This window comes from Taudactylus pleione, unplaced genomic scaffold, assembly GCF_031769625.1.
Source record: "Taudactylus pleione unplaced genomic scaffold, aTauple2 ptg000290l, whole genome shotgun sequence".
NCBI classification, from domain to species: Eukaryota; Metazoa; Chordata; class Amphibia; order Anura; family Myobatrachidae; genus Taudactylus; species Taudactylus pleione.
Window position 1 is genome coordinate 5,933,699 of NW_028284692.1, and position 22,256 is coordinate 5,955,954.

The 22,256-nt window shown below is 47.4% G+C and overlaps 1 protein-coding gene across 1 annotated transcript; it reads right to left on the reverse strand.

Moving 5' to 3' along the window:
- Nucleotides 1-212: 212 nt before the first annotated feature.
- NHERF1 (NHERF family PDZ scaffold protein 1) lies at nt 213-4,796 on the reverse strand. The gene is made up of 7 exons (XM_088482603.1): nt 4,439-4,796; nt 4,221-4,259; nt 2,329-2,490; nt 2,010-2,163; nt 1,306-1,346; nt 1,097-1,225; nt 213-816 (listed from the first exon to the last, which is right to left on the reverse strand). The coding sequence occupies exons 1-7, from the start codon at nt 4,718-4,720 to the stop codon at nt 643-645; spliced, it is 981 nt and encodes a 326-aa protein (XP_088338729.1). The 5' UTR covers nt 4,721-4,796; the 3' UTR covers nt 213-642.
- Nucleotides 4,797-22,256: the final 17,460 nt, after the last annotated feature.

Consider the following 22,256-nt stretch of genomic DNA (forward strand, 5'->3'; position numbering starts at 1 on the left):
CAATGAAAGGTTTAAACTTCATTATGTGAAATAGATGTATGCAGGACAGAAAGACAAATAAATAAAAATTCAACTTTGATAACAGAATAAAAAAAAAAAAAAAAAATAATAATCATCATCATCCTCTTCAAATAAGAAATGGTAACCAGAATGCATGGAATCTCCTTGATACCAACACCCTGCTCCCACCCAAATCAAAGTCAGCAAGACTGTTAAAAAGTAGAGAAATCTGTATTCAGCTAAATAGCAAAATATCTAGTAACACAAAAACATACATTAGAAAAACTTTTTGAAAACTGGAAATTTAGCAGGACCTTACAAGTCTCTGAAAGTAACAAGAAAACAGTTTGTATTTTTTTTTTTTTTTTTTTAAACACAGAAATGCATCTTGCTCCAGCACCTGGCTGTAAAACAGGCCCCAGCATCTGTCACTGTCGAGCTTGGTCCCACTTGGGTGCCAAAACTTTATCCTGAAGTCCATATACAAGTGGACAGGTTATGTGTAAATATACACCCAAAATTGCCTGACAAGGTTAGGAAACACCATCTGTGGTGTCACAGAAATGGAAAACAAGATTGCTGGGAATGCTGATTAAGATCACAGGAACATTACTGCGATTGAACAAAGCGATTTTGCTGTCCTCACAGGCTACTGAACACTTCTTTTCTTTTATTCCAGTCCATGGTAGGAGCCCGTTTTTGTGACCGTTTCTGGTGGGCTCGCTCCTTGGCTACTGCTAATGACATACTGAGATCCAGTGATTCTGCAGGTGGCAAAGCATCAGAGGCAGGTGCAGGGGTAAAGTTCAAAGTGTCCTAAAAGAAAGACAACACAGATTTATATCTACAATAAACTAAACAGCCCAACAGGCAGAAAATCCCCAACTACATACACATTAGTTTGCTAGTAGTGACACCACCACAGATTTACTAGTGCAGCACTTGTGTTCCAGTTTCAGAAAGTCATCCTTTGCAGCAGGAAATCCAATCAAGAGGCATTTCCAGTGCATTAGTGTTGGCGGTTTGTAAATTCAGTTTTATAACAACCCATTCAGAGTGCCATGTAATCATAGGGGATTTAAATACTTAAGATTACCTCCACAGGGTTTTCCTTCTGGGTTTCTAATCTAGGAGCATTTTCCAGTGGCTGAGGCTCTGGAGAAGACAGCGGAGAATCTGAGGGAGTCTCACTATCAGAATTCTCCACTACAGGTTGCTTGTCCTCCTGTGACAGGAATATAATAGCTGGTTGATCATATCAATCTTGAAGCAGCCAAAGAACAGAAAGACAAAACAAAAACTTACCTTTTCTATGCCTCCATTTGCAACTTTTTCTGGCAAAGGACCTTGGAAATAAAAACAATTACATTACAACTCAGGCAAGGATAAGTCACTCTCACACATTGTTCTGTCCACATCAGACCGTTCTATTTGGCTGGAGGCCACTAACAATGCAGATTGTTCTATTTATGGTTACAAATAGGAGGCCCAACAAACAATTATGACCCAGATTTACTACTTTTCACAAAGCTGACCTAAAAAAGAAAAAAAAAAAATTATGGAAACAGTAGGTCAGGGTTCCTTAATATGTGAAAATGTTCCGTCGGCAACTTTTAGTAACAGAAATCTGCATACAAATAGCGAAGTAATGAAAGGCGGAGGTTCTGCAGTGTGAAAACCAATTAGATGGAAGAGGATTATTCTGCAGGTCACTATAGCAACCCAGGAGGTAGAAAAGCAATAAAGAAAAATAAAACACATCCCCCATGAAAAATTCTTGTTATCAGTAGGTCATGAGCCTGAAAGTCAAAATTACTATTGACAACAATCACAGTAAACAGCTAGTTGAGCAAGTTACAGGGATATTTCACACCTCCCCCACATCAAGCAGAGATGAGAATTCCCAGCACAGATTCAATCCCTATAATCTGGTTAAGAAGATTGTACAAGGGGAGGGGAGGGAGGGGAACTGTACTAAACTGACAATTTTACAATCCCATCTTACTCACCTGACAGGTGTTCCCTTTTAGGGGTCACATGACATTCCTGGAAGTATTTATCAGTTTCCGGATCCACAACAAGCAGTGTAGTTTCATCAACCCCTGACTTGATAGCACTCACCACGTCAGCATGTTGTTTCCCGAACATGCTTTCACCATTCACCTGTAAGTAGCATGAATCATGTTAGTTATGTAATAAGTCTACCCCACCAGGTGGTAGACTACACCGTCCTTTGGCTGTAGTCCGTAAGGACATAAAATAATTGTTTATTCTGCTTCCAGCGCATGTTAAGGAATTGTCGTCAATTAGCAACAGTAGATGCCGTACCTCCAAGATGCGATCTTTTGGCATAAGCCCAGCATATTCAGCAGGGGAGTCAGGATCCACTGCCCGTATATACTGTCCTGGGGAATTCTTGTCACTGTGCAGATTGAAGCCATAACCGTTGGGACCTTTCTTCATTGTGCACAGTCTGGGGCGTAATTCACTCTTGAGAAACAAAATAAAAAATATAATATAGCCAAAAAAAAAATAAAATAATAAGGTACCCATTGACAGATCCTTTAAAGACACCTGTAACACTGCTACGGATACAGGAAATACACATTTATATGCCATCCAGGCATGTCTAGGCATGCCACTCAAATATTTGCACTTCAGTTCTGGCACCTAAACCCATGCAACACTAGACAAAGACAGAACTAGTAGAGAGAAGCAAATATAGTCAAAGGTGGGTAATGTAGGGAGTCATGAAGCCGACAGCAAACTAACCAGAAGGAAACACCAAACAGAACTTTTATCCACTCTACATAAACTTCACTGGCCATGCATCAGAGCAGCAATCCACTCTACAATATATTACTTGCCCATTATAGGTCAGGAAATGCTGAAGCTGCAGTGATGCATGAGGAAAATTAAAACCTCATACACATTGAATATAATGTTTTTCAAACTGCACTTCACCCTAAATTAATTAAGACATCACTACACGTATTATTCCTTTAGGGTACATCTGGCTGAAAAGCCAGAAAAAGGCATTATACCCCCATATTCATAGTCTACCAGTAAAGCTGACCATGCACCTTAAGGTTATCTGTCCTGCCATCCAACAATCAACCATTTGCTCCCAAAAACTGGAACACCGGCAAAAGTTGTCGTGCAGGCAAATTGGTCAAGTGCATTTTATTTAACCAATTTGTGTTAAGTTTGTAGGTTTTTCAGCATTTGGGAGCAAAATGTCAACTGTCATTTGCTGCCACACATTACTAGATTTATCATTCCAACCAGCCAACTAGTTGGATAGTGTATGGCCAGTTTAAAGCTGGGCACACACCTTTACAAAGGTCAGGCATTCTTTAAATTTTGACCTGTTCATGCGATATTGCAAGAGTGTGTACGCACCTTCGATCAAAATTGTCAAATGAAAACTGGTAGAGTCGAAGGATCGAATCTTATGTTCGGTTTAATAGTCATCCAATTCAATGGTGCCATATCAGCCTAAAAGTGAAGTGTGTACGCACCTTCGACAGTTCTTGCATTGCTCCTCCAACAGCATGCATAATTAAAACTTCCCATATTTTGGACAGACGGTGATCGAAGGTCGCAAGTAAGATTGCATACGTGTGTAGGTGCGTGTCAGCACTGTGGCTGAGACTTCCGAACGGGAGTGAAATTGATTGTAACATTGCATAGAAAGTGCAATTATATAGGTGTGTACCCAGCTTAAGTGTGTAACTTCAAACACTAGCAACTTTATTACGATATAACACTCTCGTCTGCCAGGACCATCGATTAATGTCTGTAAAAGTGAGTGTAGCACAGACAGGAGACTACACCGATTCACCCATGAGCCACCACCTAAAGCTGCTCACACATCTAAAGATCTGTCCAACCAGTTGATTGTATACCTTACCAGATTTTCATTCCAACCAATCAGCAATTACTCCCAAATGCTGGAAAATGGACCAAAACTGTTTGAACAAATAGTTTAGATCAAACATTTAACAAACTTGTCTGACGACCATTTTCATCTGTTTTCTGGCATTTAGGAGCAAATTGATGATCATTTACCCTCATTCCTTACCAGATTTTCATTCCAACCAATCAACAAGTTGGCTGGTTGGATGTAAGTTGGTCTAGTGTGTGGCCAGCTTCAGTGTCCCCGTGTAAGTGTACACTGTATGTAAGGCAGCTGCAGACGGGCACTATGCTGTACTCACCCTCTCAGGGACAGGTGCTGCGACCGGCTGCCGGACATCCTAGGAGCAGGAGAGAGAGGACAGGTCAAGAGAACCAGCACACGTAAAGTGACAGGTCAGCTACAAGCACTGTTCATGAACCAAACACCCGCATTAGGATGCAGAACGGGACCCACCCTGGGCACCAACCGGCTGTTACAGGGGGGGCATGGGAGCTACCCGCGACAACACCCGGATACCTGAGCGGTCGCTTCTACTTCTTCCTCGGGTCCCTCCACCTCCAGGGTGAGCTGCTCGGTGGCTGCTCGGATCTTGCCGACCACTTGCTGGTGTCCCAGTTCCTGTACGTCCTCCCCGCACACCCGGATAAGCCGATCACCCGCTCGTAGCCCGGATTTCTCGGCGGATGAACCCGGCTCCACAAGTCTCACAAACTGCCCCGGTCGGTTCTTCTCGCTGTGCAGGTGAAAGCCATAGCCCGAGGGTCCCTTCTCCAGCACGCACAGCCGTTCCGGGGCCATCTTCCTCCCGCTCCGCTTCTTCTGCTACTACGCTCCAGGAGTGTGTCCGGCAGCAACTCTAGAAAATGTCACTTATAGCAGTAGCGGGACTTCTGCACTGACTGACATACATCCGCACCAATCACACGGCGAGCTGAATGTAATTAAACATTCTTATTGGATAAGACATGGGGGAACCGACGCGATCATGCAAATGAGGGAAAAGCGTCAGCCGCACCCACTTCGTGTTGAATCGCTGCAAGTGACTCACATGACCCCGATACAGACACGTGACCTGACCACCAACAAGTGAGTGCAACAAGTTCTAACCTCACACCTTTCTAAAATATAGTTATTATTATTTCTGTATTTATACTTTATCAACAAAGTAGAAATTTCATTACAAATATATAAATTAGGCTTTTTATGTTCATGTAGCAGTTTGAGAAGTATAAGCTTCTGAAATGAAAGTGTGCTTCATTAACATAAAAAAAATGACACATTTGTTGTAATATTTCTTCTGTGTGTTGGGTAATTAATCTATTTACATTTTTTGTTTGTCCTTGTGTTTGAAGTGTTATTTTCTAATTGCTTATGTCCCAAGAGTATAGAAAATGATAATTCATACTTGCCTACTCTCCCAGGACTGTCGGGGAGCCTCCCGAAAATCGCTCCCGACACCCCGCAAGAGGAGGCTACTCCTTCGCATTGTCCGCCGACCCCCTGCGACCGCACGTAAAAGTGGACGGTCCGGAGGGGCGATGACGCAATTTCTGCTGAATCGCATCATCATAGCCCGCCCCCTGCTTTCGAATGCCGGTAATATCGGCCTTATAAAGCGGGGGCCGTGGTGCGATGATGCAATTGTGTGGACACGCCCCAGCTCCGCCCACTTCAGCCGCCCCCACCCTCTCTGCTGCACGGACCTGCCAGCCCCCTCCCGGAAGGGGCTGCCAGAAAGTCAGCATGTATGTGCTAATTATTCCCCACAAACTATGCTTTTGTGACCTGGTCAGAGATATTTTGAAATGTTCTCATTTTCCAGTATATTTCTGATACTTCAGTGCGGTTGCAACACGGGGGCTGTAGAATACTCTAACTCTGCCAGAGGGGAGTCCAATAACACTGACTGTACTTTGCTAGAAGCCTTAAAATATGTTTAGTATAGCTGGGAGGTCAGAGACCTCAAAATGGTGGGCCTTCTAATGGGTCTACAAGGCGGTTTTACCAAGTTTCCCTGCTTTCTTTGCCTTCGGGACAGCAGGGACACCAAGGCGCACAACAAAAGAAGACACTGGCCACAGCTGACAGAGGCCCTCATTCAGAGGCGGTCGCAAGAAGCGATCGCTCTTTCTGAATGAGAGCGGGTGCTTATTTTTTTTGTGCGGCCTCCTGGTCACTAGCTAAGATGTGGGTTACCACCCACAGCTTAGCGACTGACCAGGGTGATGGTCGCGATGGTCAAGACCATCACGACCATCGGGGCTTGCGACAAAACCCTAAGGTTGGGTCTCAGCAACCGCAAGCCCCAGGGAGCTTCCTGCTCTGATCGAGCAGGAAACTCCCCACTGACATCACTGCTGATGTCAGTGCGGCCGCCCACAAAACGGTAGGCGTTCCTTAAAGACCGCCTCCGTTTGTGACACAACCCCCCTGCCCCGCCTACAAAACGGGCCGAGCTGTCGATCAACATCGACAGTCGGCCTTTTTGTAGTGAGCTCTGGAGCGAGAGAGTTTCTCTCTCGCTCCGGGGCTTGCGCACGCACTGTGCGGCCGCTGCACGTGCACAAGACCAAAACATCGACCCGGTTGCGAGCACTCAGCGCTTGCGACCAGGTCTGAATGAGGTCCAGAGTTCTGTGGGGAAGTGGAAACCACTGGTTGACTCCAGGAAGGTGCTGATGCCTCCACCATACATCAAGTTGGGCCTTATGGAACAATTTGTTAGAGCTCTAAATAAGCATTCTGTGGCCTTCAAGCACCTTGAAGAATTCTTCCTTAAGCTTTCTGAGGGAAAGGTCAAAGGAGGTGTTTTTGTGGGACCACAGATTAAGAAGATCCTGCAGTGCAAGGAATTCCCCAAAATGCTTGCTCATAAGGAGGAAGCTGCTTGGACCAGCTTTATCACAGTGGTTCGGGGCTTCCTGGGCAATCACAAGGCTGAAAACTACGTGTAGTTGGATGAGACACAATGGGGTGCAGGATGTCCTTCAAAGTCCATATTTTTGATGCTCTTCTTGAGAAATTCAGGGAGAACATTGGAGACTACTCAGCGAGTGCTTCCACCAGGATATACTGAAATTTGAACGCTGCTACTAAGAACATAATGGGAGACTACATCTGTGGGGTGATTTGTGAAAGATATGTAGTGTATAATTGTAAATCTCAAAAAGCTGCTCACTTCTAATTCTTTTTTGGTCACGTTTGTACAATTGTATGTTAATATCTATACATACGTTGATTTTTTTTCTCACATTTTAATTCGGAAGATGTACTAAGCTCTGGAAAGTGATAAATTGGAGAGTGATAAACTGCCAACCAATCAGCTCCTAACTGCTATGTTACAGGCTGTGTTTGAAAAATGTAAGTTAGGAGCTGATTGGTTGGTAGTTTATCACTCTCCAATTTATCACTTTCCAAATTGTAGTACATCTGCCCTATAGTGTAAAAGAAAATGTAAATTTGTCCTTTTCCATCTGAAATAGGTGAATTTCAAGTATAAAATGTACTGGTCACAAAAGCAAAGTTTGAGGGGAATAAATACAATTTTCTGTACTTTTAAGACAAAAGCAATTAAGAAACAGCACTTACTACACAAGGACAAAATAAATATTACATTGTTACATAGTGTTATTATTGTGGTCCCTGTTGATATTGCTACACATGGAGAAAGAGGAATCTGTCATCACTGCAAAATAATAATCATGCCTGCCAACTGACATTAGATTTACAGGTATATAGTATAACTTTCCTAACTGTATTACATACTCAGGGGTGGATTGGGAACTTAAAGTGGCCCTGGAAAACAAATCTGAGAGTGGCCTCATTTAAATTAAACTGCAGGTGTCCCAAAACAATCAGAAGTTGTGCTAGCAAACAGCCAACTTGATAGCCATACAATACAGAGAGCATCTTTGTGCCTGCCATCCACACAAACAGCATCGTAGTCAAGGGTGTAGCTATATTAGGAGAGTGCGGCTGATACGGGCACCCTCACCCACAGCCCAGGCTTTTCTATTTTCACCAGTGTTGCTGCAGGATATCTGGGCCCAGAGATTATCCAAGCTACAGCCATCTCTAGATGCTGCCTGCATGCATTGTGATGTCACAATGCAGGTCACAGCCCTATATAAAGGATGCCCAGCTACTAGCAGCCATTTTGTGGTGACATTTTGCTACATTGATACTCTCTGAGTAGTTCCTGCTTTATTTAGGTGACTTTGGATAACGACTACTGATATGAACATTGGATTATATCTCCCAATAACATCAACATTTTCAGCAAAAGAATCTGAATAACATATTCAAGTAAGGAATTTATAACAAATTTTGGCCTGTCACCCATACCCCTTCAGACACCTCTCTCCATTTTATATATAGTTTTTAATTTAGAAACAATGGATAATGCAAATTATTCATCTGATATGACACTGCATGACTTAAAATGGATATACACTTGTTCAATCCTCTTAGGTTTTAACTCCAGGCCAGACTGTTAACACAATCCTACTAGAGACCTGGACGCAGATTCAGTACCCAATATATGCCTACATAGCTGTCCAATTTTGCAGCAAATCTCAGACAGTAGGTACAGAGAATGGGGCTGCTATGGGGCCAGCCTGCCCTGTTGCTGCAGGGCATCTGCTGTCACTGGCCCAGCTGTCTCTGCCTCCATCTCTGTTCATTAACTGATTTATTAATGAATCATAGCCTTCTTATATACCATGTTGTATAAGAAACATTTAGGATTAGAGAGACTAAGGGCTTGATTCAGATCCGCTCGTAAGCGGCCGCTCGTTCACTCCGAGCGATGTTCGCACATCTGCGCATGCGTATGGGTCGTAATGCGCATGCGCCAACCAGTCATTGCGGTCGAAAATCGTGTGTTCGCAAAATTGCGAGTGCCTGCTAATTTGAGTGACAGGATGAGGCGTTTGTGGGTGGTAACAGGGGAAGGTGCTTGAAAACGGGGAGTGGAGATCTGAACGCAGGCGTGCCAAACGGTCAAAACGGGCGTTTTAAGGGTGTGCATAATTAACAAAGCAGCGTCATCGGCCACGTCACTTGGTTGTCTCTTAGCCTGAACTGTTCGCATGATTGCGGTAGGAAAATCCTACCACAAGCACTGCGAGCAGTTCAGATGCCTTTCGATGTATTCGATTAATCTAATAAATAGCGGAGATGACGTATGATGCGAACGGCCAGGGGGCGTTTTTACAAAATAGCGAGCGCATATTTCGTTTGCTCGCTCAGACATAGAGGCGTCAACAGACCGCAAAGAGCGAGCGGTCTATTTAAATATCCGGTCCCTTTTTCTGAACGAGCGAGCGCAAATAGCGTCCGGCTCTGAACCAGGCCCTATATCTTTTTTTTTATATCTTTTTTTTGTTTATAATGCTTACTATCTGCTAATTACCATTTATGTAATCCTGCATGTCAACTAAGTAGGTAGATATTAGATCATTTACAATCAAAATGGATAAACTGCAAAATAATTTGCACTGGGGAGAGGAAGGCCTTTGGAAATTTTGCTATTGGACCCCCATAGGTCTTGCTACTCCCCTGATCCCAGTAAACATCATACAGTACAAAGAGCATCTCAATCACCACCTGAAGAATAGAGACCAGTTTGGTTACCACAATAACGTACATAGATCAGTGGTGGCGAACCTTGGCACTCCAGCTGTTGTGGGACTACATATTCCAGCATGCCCTGCCACAGTTTTAGCATTCCCTAATAGCAAAACTCTAGCAGTGCATGCTGGGATATGTAGTCTCACAGCAGCTGGAGTGCCAAGGTTCGCCACCACTGACACAGATCATTCTAGCGACTGCCACATATTAAATTGAGCATCCTAGTGACAATACAGTACAAACAGCATCCTAGTTACAACCATACAGCAAAGACCATGATCACCATAGAGCATCCCAGTGACTGCCATAATGTACAGACAGCATTCCATTGAATGTCATACAGTACATTGAGCATCAAGGTGATGCCATACAGAACATCATAATGTACATAGCACCCCAGACTTGTAGGCTGATCACTTCAGGATGACAAACTCATGGAACAGCACTCTGGCCATAGCCCAAGTCCAACATACTGGGCGGAATTCAATTGTTTTCGCGGCCCACATCTCCCGTCTAAAGTGACAGGAGATTGCGGGCCGCTATGCAATTGTTCTAGATTTTCGTGCTGATCGCACCCAAAGTGGTCGGGTGTACCGCGTAAAGCAGCTAAACCCGACCAAAGTGCTGGGCGCGAACGTGAAAAGTGATGTTTGGGCGCCCAAACATGTCACTTTTCGCACATTTCAGCTCTCATCCCCCAGGGGCTGCGAGCTGAAATGTAGCTCTGGCAGCTGATCGCGCCCGACAGGAGCAAGAATTGAATAGCTCCGTCGGGCACGATAGGGGCTGGAATCAATTGAATTCCGCCCACTGTGTGTCACTAGTTAAAGTTAGTATTTTGCAGACTAGAGTACGAGAATGCCAAATTAAGTATCCCTGAGTTGGATTAATCACAATTGTATTTTGAGTGCTGGCATAAATAGTGTGTGTTTCTATTAGTTTGATAAAGGGATCTTCATATGTGCACTGTGTGTTTGGATGTTTATGTAATATTTCCCTCACCCCATTTATGAGAGAGGAGGAGTCAATTAAATGTTGAGGAACGGAGGTCTTGTTGGCTGGGACCCAGTCTGCTAATCCCCAGGTGTGAATCCTCTAGCTCAGGCCTGGCCAACCTGAGGCTCTCCAGCTGTTGTGAAACTACAAGTCACAGCTTCCCCTGCCACGGTTTTGCTATTAGGAAATGTTAAAACTGTGGCAGGGCATGCTGGAACTTGTAGTTTCACAATAACTGGAGAGCCACAGGTTAGCCAGGCCTGCTCAAGCTGGTTGGTGACAAAGTAGACAGGACTTTCCTCTCTGTGAGGGAGTATCCCAGCTGCTGGATTTGGGGCGTTTGTTCTACTCCTGTCAGCAGGGCCAGATTAACAATGGGGTGGATGGAGCTACAGCTTAAGGCCTCCACATAAAAATAGGTTTATCATCATGGCAGCATGATGACCAGGTGCATCAAATATTCGGCCATATATCTTAACTATTAAAATGGTATTTCTAATTTTTTCATAAAATGTTGCAACTTTTCTTTTTTATGTATATAGGGAGACAGTGGGGCTGAGAGTGTAGGGGGTGGGCACACCCATACAGCACTGGTCACACCCACAGCACTGGGCACACCCATACAGCACTGGTCACAGATTCTCCTCTTCTCAATATGGACCATTGAACATTTACAGCCCCAGGCCCATGAAGCCCTTAATGCAGCCCTGCCTGTCAGCCATGGTTAAAGAAGCAAGGCTACTTATTCTTCAAAGGGGGCAGAAAAGTGGTGACATTTCGCCGGCCACAGTACCGACCCGCCCTAGTTAGGCAGTGTAGTGCCGACCGCAGTGTGTGCGGTCAGCGCTACACATTTACAAAGGACTGGTGCTAGGCTTCCCTGCGCCCAGCGCTGCTCCTTTGCTGCACAGCGAGACCTTCCCTCCCCCTGAGCGCTTACCCAATAGCGCCAGGAGGAGGGCTGTGCAGTAACACACATATCGCCGCCAGTGCGTGTGTTAACCATCAGCCAATAAGAGTCAGACAGACTCTCATTGGCTGCTGCTGCTGCACACACATCACCGCCACGCGGCGGCGATGTGTGTGTTAACCAGCAGCCAATGAGAGTCAGACAGACTCTCATTGACTGCTGAGCTCCCACTGCAAGAGCCGGCTCCTGCAGTGGGTAATGGGAGAGACGTCATGACGTCTCTCACATAATGCAGAGCGCTCTAGCCTGGGAGGACTGACGTGCGGCGCCGGGAGCAGTGGCTGGAGCCGGAGCGTGGATTCAGGTAAGTGTATTTTTTTTTACTTGTGTTGGGCACCATTACAGGGGGGGCACTACTGGGGGCACCATTACAGGGGGGGACCACTACTGGGGGCACCATTACAGAGGGGGGACCACTACTGGGGGCACCATTACAAGGGGGGACCACTACTGGGGGCACCATTACTGGGGGGACCACTACTGGGGCACCATTACTGGGGGGGACCACTACTGGGGGTGGGGCACTACTGGGGACTACAACTGGGGGGATGACTACTATTGGGGGCACTGCATCGGGAGGAGGGGGGAACTACTACTGGGGGCACTATATAAGGGGCTTACTACTAGGGAACCACTACTGGGGCCACTAAATAGGGAGGAAAACTACAGGGGGCACTGTATAAGGGGCCTGCATAAGGGGGAGCACTACTAGGGGCACTGCATAAGGGGGGGGACTACTGCTGGGGGCACTATATAACAAGAGATATGGTAAGAACTTACCTTTGTTATCTCTGTTTCTACGAAGTCCATAGGGTCCACAGGGTTGACCTTGGGGTATAGGTTGGGAACCAAATCCGGGCACCACGCAGTTAAAGCTTTTAGCTCCCAGGATGCACTGGGTCCACTCTCCCTATAACCCCACCCCCAAGCCAGAGGCACCTCAGTTTGTAAGTAGCCAAAGGCCGGAGGAGGAGAGAAAAAGAGAGAGAAAACTGGAACACTCAATAACCATACTCACCGAAATGGGAGACGGAAAACCGGTGACCAGCCACACAGCCCATATGAAGCCAGGTGCGTCAGGGCGGGCGCCCTGTGGACCCTATGGACTTCGTAGAAACAGAGATAACAAAGGTAAGTTCTTACCATATCTCTTGTTTTCTACTTCAGGGTCCATAGGGGGTCCACAGGGTTGACCTTGGGGATGTCCCAAAGCAGTTCAACCAAGGGTGGGGACGCTCCTGTGCTGAGAGGAGAATCCGTCGCCAAAAAGGAAGCATCCTGAGAGGCAAAGGAAACCAATGCCTAGAACCTTAAAAAGGTGTGGACAGAAGACCACGTGGCCACCTAGTAAGGTAAAACAGCCGAGGCGCCACAGCGAGCCGCACACATGGCCCGAGAAAAAACAAGCATCAACAACAGGAAGGCCTACCCATGGGTAGGCCCCTGAGGAAGACCTACGAGGCCATCCAGCCAACATTTGGTTATAGGCCGGCCATCCTTTCCTGTGAAAACCAGAAATCTCAGACCACCAATAAGGAGTCCGATTTCCGTAAGGAACCTGAACGGATCACAAAAATCCAAAGAGGCCAGACCACAGTCAATGAGGCCACACCAGCCGAGAGGACTGGGGACAGAATGGCCGTACCATAAGTTCCAGAATAATATGGAACCTGAAAACCACTAAGAAGCAACACAGGGCGAGAGCAACTCCCACCCTGACATGATGCCCTCCAGAAGAGGGAGCCACATGAGAACGCTCCCAATTCAGACACTCTCCTGGTTGATATAAACACCCTGAGAGAAAGAGAGAGCCTAAGCAATAGACCATGTAATGGCTATCACAACCAGCGGTTCCATTGACTGTCCCCGGAGGTAACGAAGAACCACTACTTACTCCCCAGGAGTCCCTAGGGAGGACAAATGGAGGCATAATCAAGAAAACACTCCAAAGGATGAACTGGATACCAGAGTGGAGCAATTCCATATCTTAACCATACTGACAGTGTAGAGATCCGCACTGTCAGGAAGACCAGGCCAAGTGTGAAACCCAAGCCAGCCGGAATGAATGCCAGAATATCTGGAAATCCTGGACACCGGAGGATTGTATCGACAGGTACAATACCATAAGATTTATGGCTGCCACAGTTTGTGGTAGGTCCCAGCAAAAGCTGATCCATGTGCTCTAATCATTCCAACGATGACAAAGCCAGGGAAGCCGTAAGACCACTGTAAGGACACAGTCAAAGACAAACGACCCAGGTCCAAGGCAAAACCAAAGACCCTGAGACAACAGGTCCGGGCAGTGAAGCATCAGGGATGGAGTATCGATGTAGAGACTCCGAAGATCCAAGTACCCCTGACATCTGGGGCAATCAGGAGCCACCAGCAGGAAAGCATCTCCGTCTCGATTGAAAACACTTCCAAAGACCTTGAGGAAGAAGGGAGACCGGAGAACACAGGTACACAAAGTGGAAGGACCACTTCACCGACAAAGAGTCGCTGAAGGTTGCTTCAGAATCCCCAAAGCTGAACTGTAACACCATAGTGTGATAAAGTCAGAAGGCCATGAGGGTCACCTCAGGGGGGCCCCCCCTGCTCACCAGGAGATGAAACCTCTCTTGGGGAAGAGACTAGTCCCCGGGATGCACGTCGTGACGGCTGAGGACTCCCGCTTCCCAATGGAGAGCTCCTGAAATGAACGCTGCCGAGATGGTCGGGAGGAGACCCTCGGACTATGTCCGAATATGTGACATACCTGTCATTGCCACCCAACGAACAGTGTTGCTAAAAAGGAAGCCACTGTCCTGACCCTGTCGGACTGAACCTTTTCAGGTTCACCGGGAAACAAGAGTTATGCCAGAGTAAGTTAATTGACAGGGTGGAATCGACAGACGTCCAACTGCACTGAAAAGGATTCGATCCAGACACTGTCCATAGCAAAGAAAACCCTGGACGAGATGGCCATAGCCACCCGGACAGGGACCGACTTGCCTCCGGAGAGAGCATCATCGTTTGAACAGTTATCCGATAGAAAAAACTCATTCCATCTGGAGATGAGCCAATTATGGAAAGGCCTGGAATGGAACTGAGCCCATTCCACCATGCATCCCAGAGTGTAAAGACATCTGTCGACTGCGCAGACAACCATGTACTCCTAATGGAAGAGAGGAGATTCCGTCTTACGCCAGAAGAATTCTCAGATTCTGAGAATCCAGCAGGGATCCTAGATGAAGAATACCCAGAGAGGGATGCAGGGAGGACTTTTTCCCCGTTGATTAAACGTCTGCACCCTGAAGAAGCCACAGTCATCCTGACCTGGCCGTAAAGTACCCCGGTGATCCCGCTAAGAGCAGGAGGCCGTCCAGGTACAGGAGCATTGGGATATACTGAACAGAAGAACTGTCAGAAAATCCAAAACGCTGGTAAACCCCTGTGGGGCTGAGGACAGTCCCAACAGGCAGAGCCCGAAAAATTGTAAGTGTTGCTGTGATACAGCAAACCTCAGCCCATGCTGAGGAAAGGTCTCTGTAAGTACCCGTAGGCACGCGTCCTGTATATCCAGTGATACCATAAAGTCCCCAGGTTCCAAACATCGTATGATGGAGCATAGGGATTTCCTCCTGAGCCCAGGTAGCTTTAGGAACTGGTTCAGGGAATTGAGACAGAGAATAGGCCAAAGAGGACCATTCAGCCACCGCACCAGAAAGAAAGCAGAACAACCAGTCCCTCACTGAGATAGTGGGGATGGCCTAATTAGCTCCGCTTACCGCAACTGCATAGCTTTCTGGATCTGTAAGGCCCTTGTAAAGAGGGCGTACCCTCCTACCCACGTAGCCGCGGCAACTTGACACTAATACCGGGCGAACTGAGAAAATCGGTATCTCCCAGTTGTAGGCCTGTCCCGTCAGGCTGAAGAGATATCCGTAGGTTCAGAAGCAGGATCGGCTGGCAGTCCAGGCCTGCTCGGTACTGGATATGTCGGCCCTTGTAGATGCCGACAGTCTACGAAGAAACAGACCTTTAGGCTGACCCAGAGGACAAAAAAGACTTAACAGACTTAGTCTGAGGCCTTGTAGTGGGCATAGCTGAAAGCGGTAAACTTGTCGTTAGTAATACTGCCAATGTTACTACAATCTTGTCAAGGTCAGGACCAAACAATATCAACCCTAAAGATGGTATCTGCACCTCTGCATTCCCAGAGCGCAGCCATAGGGTATTACGGAGGATACAGTCGCAGCCGGAACTCTGAAAGTTAGGAGACTGGTATCCAATATAGGCATTTCCACCTATGACAACAGCATATATTACGTGAGCGACCAAATACATTTGAACCCCCGACGTGTTGGAGGGGAAAAAACGTTACAAATGCATCAACCCAATATGCAATAGTATTAACCAACCATGCTATAGCCATGGTAGGATGGGTAACAACTCCTGAAAGCAAGTATACTGATTTCAGGCAGAGTTACCACCTACGGATCCGAAGAATCCGACCACGCAGGAATGGGAGGCGTAGTAACGTCTGTAATCAGACGAGTAACACGCCCATCCCCCCCAGGAGGGGCTCGTGATGACCCTCAGGGAATTTGGGACAGGAGGCCAAACACTGTTGTAACACCTCCTATCTGGCAACAGCCAGAGTCCCGCTATGCGATCCACCCGCTAGTCAGCAACAGGGAACCCGAAGGCACGCAATACTGAGGGTGTATGATACAGGTGCAGGTCAACATTCACTCTAACCAGAATGGACCTGCTACCAGCCCTAAAGCAGGGATAATAATACCTGAAATAGGCTTCCCCCCGTGTAAGAGGGAAAGAGCCCCGAACAGTACCCAGTTCACGGCAGAGCCAACTGGGAAGTAACCACAGGGCGTCAACCACGCCAATTAGCGTTTCGTAGAAAACGACATCCACCCAGGGTGGCTGTTGTGGTAATCCCTGCAAGGGGAATGACAGACTATTGTGGCACCAGGGGGAATTCATATACTGCGAAAAACCCCTGCAGGGAGCGGTAGTCTGTGTCACAGGGGAAGAGTGCAAGAAGCTGCGAGATACCCTGAGATGAAAAGGGCAGTATGGTGAAGTAACCCCAAGTGAGGTACAACAATGGGGCCCGCCCGGCGATCCGCAATTGAGAGGATCCCGAGAAAACAAACCGCCCAAGGGGGTCGTGAAAGAGGCCAGCACCAGATGACGCCACATACAGAACCCTTTATGAGTCAAATCCTCCGCACTAACACCTGCAGCACATGACTTGCAGGATAGTAAAAATGGGTGCAGTATAACGCTCTATCTCCTGGTCAGACATATCTGACCAATCTTGGCGGAAATATTAAGCAGCGCTATACTGGTCCTGACTGATGCCAAAAATTAGCTGCAGGGACCCATTTTCAGCGTATGCAACACACAGTTCCATCTAAAATATGGCAACGTGCAGCACGCAACAGTATGTGACAAACCACACAAATATTAACAAGTATATAAATGTGAGGTCTCAGAACCACCCTAAGTACAGCTGTATTAGGGCAGATAAAGAAAAGGGATAGATATACACTGACAGGTGAGAGAATAAAGTACAGTCAGCACTAGCATAAGTCACATACAATGCAGATATATACATATATACATAAACATGTCATATAATATACTGCACTATTACACTGCATTCAACTGCCCAGATTCAGTGTCTGGGAAGGCTACAGTGCTGTGTACACTGACCTGATGGTGAGGTACGCAGGGGGACTGGACTCACTGCCATCCTGAGAGATTTCTGCTGCACCACAGAGATAAAATGGCCGCTGGAGACCTCAGAAGAAGCGTGGCCCGCGGAGGAAGCAGCTCAGCGACGCCAGACTATGGATACTGAAAGGCGCGCTGAGCTGAGGGGAGGAGCCGCTGTAACAGGGAAGGCTGCCTCCCCTGGCCGGCTATTAACCCCCGGGACGCCGGCTCCCTGCACCGATCGTTAAGTCCCTGGTGGTCTAGTGGACACACGGGGTATGGGGGGCCCGCCGCCACTGCCGGCGCCTCCGGTCTGTCCCCTGAGACCGGAGGCACAGGACTGCATTTGAAATGCGCGGATCACCGCAAGCGGTGATCCGCGACCTTACCTGCTCCCCGTGGATCCGGCAGCAGTCCTGGGCGCCCACAGAGTCCGGCTAGTACAGACTCTGGGGTCCCGCTGAGATCCCCAGATCTGTACTGGCGTCTCAGCGCCAGCGGGGTGACGGAGCGGCAGCTTAGACGTCCTATGGACAGTCCGACGCTGCCGCTCTGAAGAGTCCAAAGTCCATGGAAAAAACTTTGTCCCTAAAAAAATAAAATAAGCTTAGGGGCTGCTAATCAGCTCCCCCTGCGCTAACGGTGACCCGACTCCGGCCGGGCACCAACTTAAACTGAGGTGCCTCTGGCTTGGGGGTGGGGTTATAGGGAGAGTGGACCCAGTGCATCCTGGGAGCTAAAAGCTTTAACTGCGTGGTGCCCGGATTTGGTTCCCAACCTATACCCCAAGGTCAACCCTGTGGACCCCCTATGGACCCTGAAGTAGAAAAGGGGCTTACTACTAGGGGCACTGCATTGGGGGGACCACTAGGGGCACTAAATAGGGAGGAAAACTACAGGGGGCACTGTATAAGGGGCACTGTATAGGGGGGCACTGCATAAGGGAGACCACTACTGGGGTACTGAATAAGGGGAACTAATGGGCTGCATATGGGGGACCACTACTGAGGGCATTGCATACTGGGGGTACTGTATAAGGAGAACTAATTGGGGGCTGCATAAGGGGGACCACTACTGGGGGTACTGTATAAGGGGCACTACTATGGGCCTGCATAAGAGGGACCACAACTGTGGACATTGCATACTGGGTGTACTATATAAGGGACACTACTGGGGTTAAGGTGCATATGGAAAGGAATGTTCAGAGTGACAATAAAGGGGTGTGTCATGTCATTTTTAAGTGACCACGCCCATTTTTGACGCACATAGGGGGGGGCTCCATTTTTACATTTGCCCTGGGCTCCAAATACCCTAGTTACACCACTGCACAGAGGCATTCACCCAGCAGCAGAAAATGCTTGGTGTACACTGCTCGCTAACTCATGCCCGGTAATGAAAGAGAAGATAATCTCTGGCGGTCTGCAGGCAGGGGACGGGGGAGCGACGGGTGACCTCTGCCGCAGTGACTGGGAGGGGAAGCAGCCTCCAATCTCAGCATTCACAGAATAGATCAACAGGCAGTCAGTATATGTGTGTGTGACCCCGGCTTTGAGACGCTGCCTGTGCTGCTCACCTTATATCCCTACTTTTCAGCACCTGACGCCGCTAGCTGGTAATCAAGGGAGGGTGAGTAGTGGGTAAGTAAGGAGTAGATATTTCTGCAAAGTACTGCCATAGGTGGCTGGTCCCTGGGGAGGGGTCAACCACCATGATCAAATCATGTCAGTTTCAGCCATTAATTTGCCAGGGCCGACTGGGTAGGTTGGGTCACATATTTAAAAAACCCCCACAAAAAGCAGAAAAATAAATTGTTTACACCACCCCAAAACTGTCCGGCCCTCCGGGAAAACTCCCTGTGGGGTCTATGGTCAATCCGCCCCTGTACGTACTAAATGGCTCAACCTGCTAAATCCTACAAGCATTGATAGCATTGCTCATACAAGTAATAAATATACCATTACAAAAATGCATCAGATGGTGGGATCATCGAATCCTGGTGCTTGCCGCCTCTACAATTTAAACAGGCAGCAGTGTCAGAGCAACATGTAGGACAAATGTGCAGTCACTGGCATCACAGTGGGGTTGAGGGGGGTGCGGGCCGCAGCGGGTGTCACCCTACAAGGGGGTGGGATACATCTACGGAAGGGGATCTATCCATAACCCTGCTGTGAGCTCCGCCTCCTCCGGCTTCCGCATGGCACACTGGCTCTATGGAGAGACGTCATGTTGTATTTCCAGTGACAACTCCCACAGTGCATACAAGGGGGATCGAGGAGCTGCTCAGTGCGGCACGGGAAGGCTAACTGCAGAATCATGTCAGGTCAGTCTCTTGTTAGTGTTGGCCGGGTAGGTGGTGTGTGTGTGTGTGTGCCGCATGAGTGTGTGTGTGATATGTGTGTATGTGAGTGTGATGTATGTGTGAGACATAGGAGTCCCAGGGAAAGGGGGGGGCTGTTTGGTGCCAAGGGAGGATCATCATGGCCACCCAGCAGCAGCAGCCCGGCAACTAGGGTGTGTATGCTATATGTATGTATGTATTCTGTGTGTTTGTAAGTATGTTGTGTGAGTATGCTGTGTGTGCATGTATACTGTTTGTGTCTCACACACACACACACACATATATATGTATATATATATATATATATATATATAAATTTGCTCCATATATACAATAAATCATGTGTTTGCCCCTGTTCCTGGCCTCTTACTGTAATCTGGGGGATCCCACAGCCGGCCGATGGTCCACAGAGTATCTGATGCTACATTGGACAACGCAGCTCGGATACGTAATGCAGCAGGAGGCATGAATACCATAATTGCAAGGATTGCAATTGCAAAGCTTGCAATTGCGGTCCTTGCTGAATCAGGCCCTATGTGCGGTGTAATGTAAATAAGATTGTGTGGTGTAATTTGAATTGGGTATAGTATTGCATAACCATGCCGCTTCCTTTCGAAACCACACCCCCTTTTTGCGCCGTGCACCTTATGCACGTGGTGTAATTTTATTGATAAATTGCTGAGGAAGGGGAGGGGGGAGTTCCATCTCGTCTCTAGGACCACCGCTGGGTGCGCCTGGCATTCTGGGAGGAGCACAGTGTGACTGCTGGATTGGTAAGGGGTAAGACTTTGCGGAGCTGTGCACCTTGGTCCTGATATTTTATTTTTGGTGGAGGAGGGGGGGGGGGGTCACTGTACATTACAGCAACAAGTGACACCAACCCTAGTGAGGCCTCCGTGTGCAGTCCCCATTTTTCTGCACTGACCTGCAGTTTATACTGACAGACAAAATTGAAGTTGATCAATCAGTTTACATGACCACTGGGGAGCTGATAGACAGGGCTGCTAATCCGTGCTGTGGCTGGAGAGTGAATTGCTGTGAGAGACATAGGTGAACAGACCGTTTGGAGAGCGGTGTGGAGCTGACCCCTTGGACGAGCCAGGTCCGTATTTGCAGCTTTGGGTGTTTTCAAGATAGTCCCTAATCCGAGAGGATGTCTCCAGTTCAGGTGAATGCAAGGGAGGATTCTTCTAGCATGGAAGGGGTGACTAACAATTGCATACAACAATCTTTTCATACGGTACATTTAAGTGACGCACCCATAGTGATATACAGTACTGTGTAAAAGTTTTAGGCAGGTGTTGAAAAAATGCTGCAAAGTAAGAATGCTTTCAACAATAGAAGTGTTAATAGTTTATTTTTATCAATTAACAAAATGCCAAGTGAATAAAAAGAGAAATTTAAATCAAATCAATATTCACTAGAGAAATAGAGAACACCATGGTGAGGGCTGAGAGGAGCAAGGGACAGAGCAGCGGCCACGGAGGATTCGCACACCAGGACAGTGGAGGAATGTGCTGACACCCTTCAGCGTGAATAAGAGCACCTGACTGGGCCTGGAGCAAGTCAAGAATCAGAGGGAGAGATGAGAACCCAATGGTACATAAGCTGTCTGTGCTCTCACTCCTGTAGTGTCACCCACAGTGGCCAGAGCATCACTCCTCCTGGCGACACGCTCAATGAGAGGGGGGCCCATGACACACAACTCCCTTGTCCCCATCTAAACCTTCCCCTTCTAGCGCTGCCATGATCTGCTAGTCAGTGTCTGTCAGAGATTATTATTATTATTATTATCCTTTATTTATATGGCGCCACAAGTGTTCCGCAGCGCCTTACATAGTACATAGAACTAATAAGTGAACAAGAAACAAGTAACTTACAGTACATTACAGTGCAGGACAGGGACACAACTTATATACATTGCTGAAATAGTGATTAAAGCACTCACAATAAGCTGCCGGGAGTTGGCGGTCCCGTGTTAGGTGCCCTAATGGGGAGTAGAGAGTAGAAGAAAATGTAAAGAGAAGCACATGAGGGAAGAGGTCCCTGCTCATGAGAGCTTACATTCTAAGGGGAGGGGCAGACAGACAGGCGTGACACAGAAGGGGAAGATAGGAAGGAAAGAGCATGAGGTGGGTTAGGAGGAGTGCTGGAAGGCCTTGATGGGATCATCTGTGTGCTTCGGGCCCCCCTATAAGCCCGGGCCTGGTCTTTTAGTACTGGCTGTACCCCCCTGATGGCGGCCCTGCTCACATCACATAATGTAAGTGAAAGTAACTAGGGATCCAGCAGAGAAAAAGATCATCTTCTATTTTTTGGTGTTGTCTCCACCCCAGTCAGAAATAATTGTTTATCTTGCAGAGAGACAAGTGTTTATATTAGTGAGCAATTTGCGGTTTCAGCAGTGGGACTTTGCTACTCAGATTAATGAGCAGCTTCAACTATCCCTGGAATGTTACAAGGAAACATTTATACCATGCAGAGTAATAGATCTTCCCTGATGATAAAAGTCATTTCAAATAGAGTTTTGTACTACAAAAAATATAAATATAGATTTCTTGCTCATTTTCAAGTCTGTACACCATACTTGCCTACTTTCCCGAACTGCTAGAAAGGCTTTCCCGGAACAGCCAGGAGGCTCACGAAAATCAGGTGGCCCTCTTGGCCGCTCAGAAGAG